This window comes from Glandiceps talaboti, chromosome 8 (genome assembly GCF_964340395.1).
Source record: "Glandiceps talaboti chromosome 8, keGlaTala1.1, whole genome shotgun sequence".
Classification (NCBI taxonomy): Eukaryota; Metazoa; Hemichordata; class Enteropneusta; family Spengelidae; genus Glandiceps; species Glandiceps talaboti.
Window position 1 is genome coordinate 25,583,958 of NC_135556.1, and position 11,337 is coordinate 25,595,294.

The window sequence follows — 11,337 nt, forward strand, 5'->3', positions numbered from 1 at the left end:
TCAGTAAAGTTAATGCAGATTCTAATGATAGTGCTAACTCCTAGCCAAACTATTGAGCTATGTGAATTGTTGTAGTTTGGTAACAAGTACTCTGGTTACTACAATTAAGTAATTTCATGGAGTGTGCTGTTTTATTGTTGGTGTAATACTTTACATTCTACAAGGACTCAGATCTATATCAGGGGAATTGTTACTAAGTTGGAATAAAAGACCCAAACACTTATACAAACATCGATACAGTACAAGTATACATGCACTGGTGCACACACATCACTATACACACGGTGACATGCACATACACATTACATGGGGAAATGTATATACAACACACATGGGGGAAATGCATGCACACACATCTGTATACACACACGTGTTGAGATGCACACACATGCATACACATATAACACATGCACACCAAACACATACTGAAATAAACCATAGACAAATGCAGTGTGTGTAAATTCAAAATGGCTGTTATTGAACTATGGTGATTGTTTTACAAGTCACTCAATATCCCAGTGGTACACTGTGGAAAATGGGTCAACATCTGGAATATTTTCAGGAAAGTGTAATTTCATCAAACCCAATGTCAATACCTAACATAGGCCAGTGTGACCGAAAGAACTTTATTTTCTTGATTGGCCAACATTTGAAATATATTGAAGAAACCGATCTCAGCAAACCCCATTGTCAATACCTACTATAGGCGTGGAGTATAACCAAAAATATTATTTTCATGATTTTACAAAGAGGTTGTTTTCAAGTTTTACTGTACAAATTTTCAGCAAATTCCAAATTCTTATATAACCGTATAATGGCCGGAGCATGGTCATTTCATAGCATTACAAGGTACTGCTATGTAAGTGCATGTACATAATCTTACCTTCACAATATACTATAAGACAGTAATTCTTAAAGATTCAATGTTACATGCTTTACTATGTACTGACACCTCCATAGAGGTACACTGGTAAGTTACTTTGCAGTGAACAATATGTATTTTCACAAAACATTTTATGCAATTGGTTGTTGAGCTGCTATATTAAAAGTGATAGAAATCCTGTAACGTTAGATGTTATATCACATACTTGAATTGTATATTGACATCTCTACACAAGTACATTTAGAAGTTACTTTGCAGTGATCAATTCTGTATTTTCACAAAACACTGCCATTTCATTGGTTGTCACATTGCCATACTAAAACTGTGACAATTCTTGCACATAGGAAACAAATGGTTGTAACAACATATTAGATCTTTTAGATGATTAGATTAGATTAGATTAGATTAGATTAGAATGGTGTATGAATCCCTATAGAGTCGTATGTTAGTGCTGTACTAGCTGCCACTGTATATCTACTATCACATTACATTGTAATGATATAATCTGATCTATGTCTTACATTCTTCATGTATTTTACGATCTATTTATTGCACCATTTGGTGATGCTATTTATTTGTATATTTTGATTGATTTATTTCTTATATCATCCGATATTAACTTATTCCAGTATTGTCAGGTACACTATGTCAGGTCAACTATGTCAAATTATTGATGCTAATAAAAATGTCTCTTCATCTTACAGTCAGTGTTGTGTTTTCTCTTTGTTACCTCAAAGAATTTCATATCATTTATAATACATGATAATAATTTCAAATGAAAAATTCTACTCACAGAGTCAAAACAAATTTGGAAGCAAATCCAAATTTTTGCTGACATCCTGTCAACATTTTCAGGGATGTACTACACATCAGCACAAATTTAGAATTATTTACTTCAATTCATCCAACCATCCACCCAACCATCCACTCATCCATTCCAACCAACCAAACATTCACCCAACCATCCATTCCATTCCATCCATCCATCCATCCATCCATCCATTGTGAACAAAATAGAAACACAACTGAATGATAAACACAATGTGAATATTTTTTACCTTACAAATTGTGATTTTATGTCTCCCATAAATGGTGCCAGATTCGACAGTTCAGCCCAGTATATGATTAAAAAAATATTACTTTAAATTGTCACCCTAGCTCAGTTGAGATGGGCACTTTAGATGAGATGGTCACCCTAGTTCAGTGGAGATGGGCAAGCTTGGCCTATTCACTACTACTAGTATATCATTTTAATTATTACACCTCACACAAGCCAAGTATTGAATGTGCTTGAACAAAAAATATGGAATTTATATACCCTGCTCATTTTTCTTCGTGGCAATGTGTGATTATACGGTTCTGTAGTGCTCAAACTATGAATCACAGTGACAAGGCCCCCTAAGTCACTCATATTTTCTTGGCTGAATAAAGAAAAATGTTGGGGGTATAAAATATCTAATTATTTTGCTGAAAGTAATGCATAATAGAATGATTTACATTGTAATGTGAAACTGTACCACTTGAGTGATGAAAGTAATTATAATCTCTTTGAAAAGTCCAAAACATTATATGCCTTGAACAGAGTAAAAAATTTGTAAAAACTGTATGAAAATGTTTCCTTTGAAGCTGTTCTTGTTATTCACTTGGATATGCATAGATCATGACAACTCCAGTAGGATTGATGGTGAATTTCAGTACATCCCATACATCAATATGACCCATCTCTATGTGGTCAAAGATATCTCTTACTTCATATCCCATCATATAATCAAACCCTAAGTCTTTCAACTTAACAGTGATGTGGCGTGGAGTACCGTCAGTGTGTCGATTCATAAACACCACTGCTCTCCCATCATACATCATTTCCTTAACCCAGACCTCAACTCCATCGATCTGTAAATAACAAAGTCAGGCAAGATCTGAAATCATTTTGTATATCAGCAATTTTAGACAAATGTCATATTCATAAATTTGTGTGGTATGTTCTTTGCTGTAATCCATGGCTATTGCTCCTAAAGTATATTATTACATTACTACATCCATATAGAACAAAAATAAATTAGAAAAATCATCCATCTCTTTCCTCAAAGAAAGAGCAAAAAGAGAAATATTACTAGTTTTCACAATGTATTTTCATTGTCAGCAAGCATTATTTAACTACTAGTATATACTTATCATATGAAGACGGAATAGAAAAGGAATATATTTCTTGTGATACTTGTTGAAAAAATTTACAATGTAGAAAAAGTTGCGCTATTTAGTCAATGTGGCATACCAGTATTAGTCCATTTGAATAGACTAAGTGATTGAAATACAGATAATACAGCAGAATTTAGTGATAGCAATTAGTGAATATCAAGCAGATAAATCTCCACTGCATTCCAGTGATGAAGGATTACACATCCCTCAATGTAAACTTAATTAAATTGTACGATGGACATGTATTTTTCATGTGCTGCCCCAGTAATATTGAATTACTGTATTTCATGTGTGCCCATTTAATATGGAACTACATATCTAGTCAGTCACCACCCACTCTTGATAAATTCAGGGAAGATATTAAGACTCCTCTTTTTGCAAGACCATTTTAAATACCCCTACTTTGGCACCTTTGAACATTACTGTTTATTGGATTCAGGTGCTAAGAGTGTTTTTGATTGGATGATTGATTGCACAGAAGTCCCAATACTGTTTGGCATGTAAAGTGCTGGAATACTACAATGTGTACGAAAACAGTTACTGACCTCTGTCACTGGTGTTCCCATTTTACCAAGTGCATCCTGGTTTACTGCTATAACTTCCTTGTTAAGTAGAATGTCGCTGGATTCATTGCTTATTGTTCTTAAATCAGTTGACATCATCAATGGTGCTGAAAACATGGCCCACATTGCCATCTGTACTTTGGATTGATCATAACTTAACCCATAGTCACCAATGATAAGCTAAAATGAAGAACAAACATTTACAAAATTGTGGTCAAGGCTGGTACACGTTAAAACATCATAACAGCCAGCCAGTCAAGTTTGGTATACGTTGAAACCTAACAGCCAGCCAGTCAAGGTTGGTATACGTTGAAACCTAACAGTCAGCCACATGAATACCCAGTCAGTTTTATACTGTAATAATTTGACTAGATTTTCAAATCATATGAAGTTGAATTAATGGATTTATAAAAATTAAATCTCCATTTTGTTGGTCAACTTTTGCTAAACACCTACCATATCTGGATCATTCCATTTGCCTGGACCTTGTGCTGCTGCTAGAGTTTTTTGTTCTTTCTTGTAATAATCGATAATACCACTGACACTATCCCACGAATCCTGGACATCTGCGTAATTTCTCCAAAGATTACAATTATCACCAATCAGAGTGTAGTTTGGCTGCAACACAAATCATGACACGTTGTATCACCTTAGCAATGCATTATAGGGTTTGTAGTATCTAGTCACTATATGACCAGTACGCTAAGTCTCATTTTGGTAATTTTGAACCTCCATGCCACAATAAGAGTCAGTCATTTGAAGAAAATAGACCAATTTGTAGTTTACGTACTTCCCAATGACTGCGCCCTCTAGTGTTAAGGTTTAAACAATGACAAATATTATCATATTTTCCATTGATTGCCACATCAGAATATGGTGTAGATGTACATGATATGGTGTAGATGTACATGGACACACAGACACACACACACACACACACACACACACACACACACACACACACACACACACGCACACGCACACACACACACACACACGCATACACACACATGTACAGTATACTAAACAATGGTTCTGAGGAACTAAAGCATAAAAAACAAAGAATAAAGAAGTCTGCATGACTGAAGAAACACAGTTGGCACTGAGTGGAGAAAGAAGTAAATTTAATTAACACATATTCTGAAGTACAAAGTATGTGAGTGGATATATGACATCTGTTCTAGTTCAAATTTGAGAGCTTATTGCTATGGAAACAAACTGGCCCAAACTTTGGTGTTTTTCAATCAAAATACCCGTATTTCATTTGAGTTTTTATTACATTTGTTATACTTTGTCCAAAATATGTCAGATTCATTTCAATCGTTTTATTTGGTCAAGATAACTAATAAAACATATGTATTGATTTTTCAATATCTGACCTTTTTAAGTGACCTTGTTTTCACAGTATGTTAGTATAACAATGAGGTTAACCCAAACCAAACAAACACACTATGATTCTCATACTGCACATTGCATTGACAAAGTTCATTCACCCTGTTTATATAACCCCCATCTATAAGGATGTCTATTTTTTGAGATACATATCTGTGGACAATTAACAGACAAGTTTGACACTTTTATATTTATGCTGAAAAAGCTAAGTAGTAGTATTTCACTGATGTCTTTAATAGTCTCAGAATCCTCTAATTGTAGGTTTGAGAATTAAGACAAAATCTGTGTGTGACTTTGCCAATCTGATTAAACTATGATGTAGTAATAACGGCTAGATTTACTTCATTCAGCTTTATCATATTGTTCTTTGATTTTGATTTTTGTCATTCAGAATGTTGATCACCCTTTGAAGCCGTACGCCTACATCAGATTTTAACAAGATTGTGTGTCAAAAAAAAACCATTTGGAATGGCTCTATGAGAAAATCAAGAGTTTTGACAGACAACTTACCTTCATACCCTGTGCTCTTTGATAATCAGGCCAACTGCATGAAAAGACCATAGGTCTGCCAGTACTGTTCAAAGCTTGAGTCATCTGTGGATAACCTTTATCCATGCTAGAGGGTTGAGCATAGCAGCCATCGAATTTCAAGTAGTCTACACCCCAGTCAGCAAAAGTTTGTGCATCTTGTTGCAAATAATCAATACTACCAGGATATCCACCACATGTATGTGTTCCATAATCTTCATATATACCCAATTTCAGACCTTTGGAGTGTATCTACAAACAAATAAACAAACACAAGATGATGTCAATAATATCTCAGTATCTCAGTTTAGGAGAAACTTGTTCTGCATTAGTTTTCCTTCCATTTTTTAAAATAATAATGTTGTTTCCTCTCGTTCTTTCAGCAGCAATTGCCAACATGTCATCAAAAAGATGTAATGTAGCCATGGCAACTGTACAACTGTACAATGGTACTTTCAGTAACAAAAACCTGGCAAAGTGATGGTGCTCTGATGATGTCATACATGTTCATTTCGCACTTCAAAAAGTAAAGGAAGAACTGCAACTTTTGCGGACCAGATTCCAATCATACATTGTAATGTGTCAGCTGTTTTCATAGTGAATTTCCTTTGGTCTTTGATGCCCTTGAGAAGCAGTACAAATAGAAAGTGTAGGATTGGAGATACTTACATAATCAGCTAACGCTTTGATTCCACTTGGAAATCTTGTAGTGTTAGCATAAAGGTTGCCATGGGAATCTCTTTGCATTGACATCCAACAGTCATCAATACAGACATACTCGTATCCAACATCTTTGTACCCATTTATTGCCATTTCATCAGCCATATCTCGGAATAATTTCTCTCTAAACCAGAAAAAATTCAAAATTTTAAATATTTGACATCAATGACATACATTGATACTAAATCATTAAATAACAGAGAAGTATTTATAAGCTACAGACTTTTGTTTTAATAGTCATGATTGTGCTTTGAATGTCATGTTCATTGTTATCCCTGCACTGACGATAGACTCAGTAAACTAGAATTCAGTCATGTGGAGATTTTGGCTCTTGCCTTTAAGTTGGTATTTTGCTCTAACTGTCACCTAAAATTAGATTACAATTTACGACTACATTCTAGGCTAATGACAGACATATTCTATCTCTGAGTGGCATCTTCTAAATGTAACATGACAGTGTTAAGATCTTACCCAATGCAATTGTTTGGGTCATTTGCACAGTCAGTATTACATCTAAATCTCTCCCAATCCATCCATCCCATAGGTGGTGTCCTAGCAAGACCATTATCCATGCACACAACACAATGTGCACATAGTAGCAGTGATAACAGTTGTATCTTCATGGTCTGGATCATCTACAGACAAAAACACATAAAGTACTCTCTTGAAGACACAAATTTGACTGCTAGTATATGAAATTACCATCTGGCATTCTCAATCAATCAATCAATCAATCAATCAATCAATCAACCAACCAACCAACCAACCAACCAGCCAATCAACCAACCAATCAATCAATCAATCAATCAATCAATCAATCAATCAACCAACCAACCAACCAGCCAATCAACCAATCAACCAACCAACCAACCAATCAATCAATCAATCAATCAATCAATCAATCAATCAATCAATCAATCAATCAATCAATCAATCAATCAATCAATCAATCAATCAATCAATCAATCAATCAATCAATCAATCAATCAATCAATCAATCAATCAACCAACCAACCAACCAACCAACCAACCAACCAACCAACCAACCAACCAACCAACCAACCAACCAACCAACCAACCAACCAACCAGCCAATCAACCAACCAACCAACCAATCAATCAATCAATCAATCAATCAATCAATCAATCAATCAATCAATCAATCAATCAATCAATCAATCAATCAATCAATCAATCAATCAATCAATCAATCAATCAATCAATCAATCAATCAACCAACCAATCAATCAATTAATCAGTTTTCATATACTCAACTTACACTAGCACAGAGTGAGGTATGCAAAGCGATGCACTCTGTGACCACTTCTCTGCAATGTGATTTGCGCAGAAAGTTTTATTTTTTAAAGACCATTTGTTCATCATTAATGTCCATGTGACTTAACTCATATGTGCCCAAAGGGTATGTAACAGGGCTGCAGGAGATAATGTTGACATTCTTGGCAGGTCAAATGGAAATAACTGTACGAATTGGAACTATAACTTTTGTTAAAGTATGAGTTCTTGCCAGGTTAATGATTTGACACTGAGATTTTGGCCGAGATATGTGGGATGGGTTTTCTAGAGTGAATTTGCTCATTAATATGATAATGGGTGAAGTGCATGGTTACTTAACAAGGCTGTAGATAATAAAGTTGACACATGTAGGGTCTATGAGTTGAAATTCTGGGGAAAAACCTAAAAACTGGAATTTGAAGTATAACTTTGTTATATAGTAGTACAATTTTTTGTAACCATCAGTTATGTTGCTGTGGACAAAATAACAGATGGTTACACAAAAGTGTCCTATTAAAACCACTAAATGTGCTAGGACCTGTACTATAATAGCTATCAGTTGATGAGATCATGTTTAGTCACTAAGATTCAATCATGTAGACATACTAAAGAATGATGGAATATAACACAGAAAAGATGAAATATATTGACAAGGCTGATACAAATACAGATGGATGAAACTGATTTTTTTTTTTTTTTTTTAAAGAAAAGAAGACAATCGGCAATAAACGAATCCACTTTCTTCGGGTTCAGATAGTTCAACTCACAAAGTTGCAAAGAACTCATGTGATGAATACCCAACTATTTGACATTCTTGCACAAGCTATATTGTAGCTAGGGTGAAATATCACAGAGAGACTCAGCATGCTATGTGGCACAAGATAAGCAAGGTAAATACATATTTAGAATAAATCAGTGTCAACTCTCATACTTTGTTTCATGACCACAATCACCAGAGTCCATAGTCCTGCTTGCCAAGGAGTAAACCTTGGGAGTAAGTCAGGGCTCTCTAGCAAGGACAATCTCAGAATCCAAGGTCCCGACTTACTCTGTCTGTAGTAAGCTGGACTAGTAAAGCACAGTCGTTTGTGAGCTAAGGTTCGATTCAAGGATGGTCCTAGTTCAAAACATTCACGTCATTTATTTCAAATATTCAGATATCACCATCATACATTACTAATAAGTAATATGTTGATGGTTACCTGCGACAGTACTTTCTGACATAGGGACACATAGTATTTCTTAGATTGTTGTTTAAAATTTCCTTGGCTATACGCTACAATAACAGTTTGACTTAAATATATTTTCCCAACACATTTGTAGTAGCAGGATTTGTGTTTGTATTTTACTTAGGAAAACAAAAATCTCAGCAATACTACATATACTTGTCCCTGTGCTTCTAAATGCCTATTGATGTGATTGGTTTGTACTCAGCTGGACCCCCACCCCTTCCAGCGCTACATACGAACACCGTGCACCCTGGAATCTTATCATTCTTACGAATAGCTCACAAACTAATGTGTACAACTAACAAAATGCAAGTACCACAGGCACATAATATACAAGGTTATACATCGCGGGTTATCGGAAAGTTCTGCATACTTGCAGAGGGACTCATGCGTTGCAGACGAACATTGTCTGCAATATTAATAATGAGCATGAGTCGAGTCCCGACTTGTAAGTTGTACTCCGTCTGCAGGACTGCCACATTAAATATAAAGGTACATTGCATAACGTGACCATTTACATAGTATGCTTCTTCACTATCTGTGCTAATACATACCTGCTATCGGTGTAAGACGCAAATTAATAGTTAGTATCTCTCACTGAGTCTCAGAGTATCTCTGTGACTGAATAGACGTACAGATTTCCGGAAACGCCAGCTAAGACCATGTGATAATCAGGTGATATTAATCACGTGACATTTGTAGCACTATGCACAACACCTGTATTTATTTACGATGTCTGGCACACATATACATGATACAATTGATTGTAATTCATGTATATCCCAGTAGGATGAAACAAAGAACAAATGAAACAATTAAAATACACTACAAAAACCTAGTCACTAATAACAAAACACAGATTTCGAATACATTTCTGGAGTGATGTTGTAAAGTATACGGAACTTTGAGGTGGAGGATGGAGTTGACGAGGGGCACAGGCCGAGTTTTAATAGACGGTTTTTGGACGCAATTTTTGTTTCCTACGAAGTGTTACATATTGTATTCTATTTACTCTATTTATGAAGCACACTCATTCGTAGTCTCGCAGCCGCGAGAAAGCCGCGAGAAGTCCCTCTCTTCTCGCGGCTGTGCCGCTCGGCATACATAAACAGATTAGGGACGATAGTTGTTGGTGTGTATCAACAAATCTGAGGAAATCCCTGTCATTACATGAACAACGCATGAGTTGAATGGTTGGTAAAGGGAGCCTTCAGCATTTACAAGGGGCGGGGGGCGGAGGAAATCATGTATACATACAAATTAAAATGATTTTGACTCTGTATTAGAAAGCAATATTTCTACATATAAAGTGACAAACAGTAAAAGACTGCCTAGTTACCTTTCTCTTATAATCATACACAATTTAGTTAGTATCTAAAACGTGCTTTCCATGTTGTGTATACTCTGCCTGATCTGGTCACTTGTAAAAGTTTCCTGATATCATCATCTCGTCGTCGTCGTCGTCGTCGTCGTCGTCGTCGTCGTCGTCATCATCATCATCATCATCATCATCATCATCATCATCATCATCATCATCATCATCATCATCATCATCATCATCATCATCATCATCATCATCATCATCATCACATATTTCAGGTTTTTTAGGTATACAATAAAATATAATCTGCATCTGAATAGACTAGTGGTAGCCCATGACACATTGCGATTCTTACATACATGTTACTTTAATTATTAATTGTGTAATTAGGATTTGCCTGTGAGGAAGCATAATAAATAATTACAGTGATACATCGACATCACTCATATCAATCAATCTGGACCAGTCAGCAGTAGCTGCTGTGTGTGGACTTATAAATACCTGGTAAGGGCAGTAAGTACAAATACCTGGTAAGGGCAGTAAGTACAAATACCTGGCAAGGGCAGTAAGTACAAATACCTGGTAAGGGCAGTAAGTACAAATACCTGGTAAGGGCAGTAAGAACAAATACCTGGTAAGGGCAGTAAGTACAAATACCTGGTAAGGGCAGTAAGTACAAATACCTGGTAAGGGCAGTTAAGATCAGGTGGTATACTCAGGTTACCATTAACTACTGTATCATCCAAGCATTCTGTTTACCAAAGTTCAAAGATTACTATTTAACCAATCTGATTAAAATGGATTGGATCGGATAAAAACATAAACATGTACCACGAAGGTCAATTCAGGCAAAATAACGAAGGTAAAATAGCAATGAACGATTAGACGACATCTACATCGGATTTTAATCAGATTGCTATTTAACCAAAGTTCAAAGATTACTATTTAAACAAAGTTCACAAACTTTTCAGATATTTGTTTGTCCAGATCTCAAACTTCATTAATCATTCCCTTTATTTGACTGTCCACTGCACACTTTTATCAACAATGTAGCAAATGAAGATTTAATTGATGATTTATGCTGTATTACACTTGAAATGTTTTTCCTTTCTTTCCATGCATGCATTGTAGAAGTGCAAATATGTGTATGTATGTATGTGTGTGTGTGTGTGTGTGTGTGAGAGAGAGAGAGAGAGAGAGAGAGAGAGAG

The 11,337-nt window shown here is 35.6% G+C and overlaps 1 protein-coding gene across 1 annotated transcript; it reads right to left on the reverse strand.

Annotated features, from left to right (window-relative positions):
* Positions 1 to 473: 473 nt before the first annotated feature.
* LOC144438462 (alpha-N-acetylgalactosaminidase-like) lies at positions 474 to 9,450 on the reverse strand. Its single transcript, XM_078127491.1, has 7 exons — positions 9,361 to 9,450; positions 6,757 to 6,920; positions 6,235 to 6,409; positions 5,548 to 5,817; positions 4,102 to 4,263; positions 3,628 to 3,825; positions 474 to 2,776 (listed from the first exon to the last, which is right to left on the reverse strand). Exons 2-7 carry the CDS (start codon positions 6,918 to 6,920, stop codon positions 2,519 to 2,521), a joined length of 1,227 nt encoding a protein of 408 aa, XP_077983617.1. The 5' UTR covers positions 9,361 to 9,450; the 3' UTR covers positions 474 to 2,518.
* Between the last annotated feature and the right edge of the window lie 1,887 nt (positions 9,451 to 11,337).

What these genes read in the sequence shown, in the direction of transcription:
- LOC144438462 (XM_078127491.1), bottom strand. Translation starts at nt 6,920, where the DNA reads ATGATCCAGACCATGAAGATACAACTGTTATCACTGCTACTATGTGCA. An exon ending in TCAAAGCGTTAGCTGATTAT is followed by an intron (nt 5,818 to 6,234) that starts GTAAGTATCTCC and finishes ATTTGTTTGTAG; the next exon opens with ATACACTCCAAAGGTCTGAA. An exon ending in TGGGAACACCAGTGACAGAG is followed by an intron (nt 2,777 to 3,627) that starts GTCAGTAACTGT and finishes TGTTATTTACAG; the next exon opens with ATCGATGGAGTTGAGGTCTG.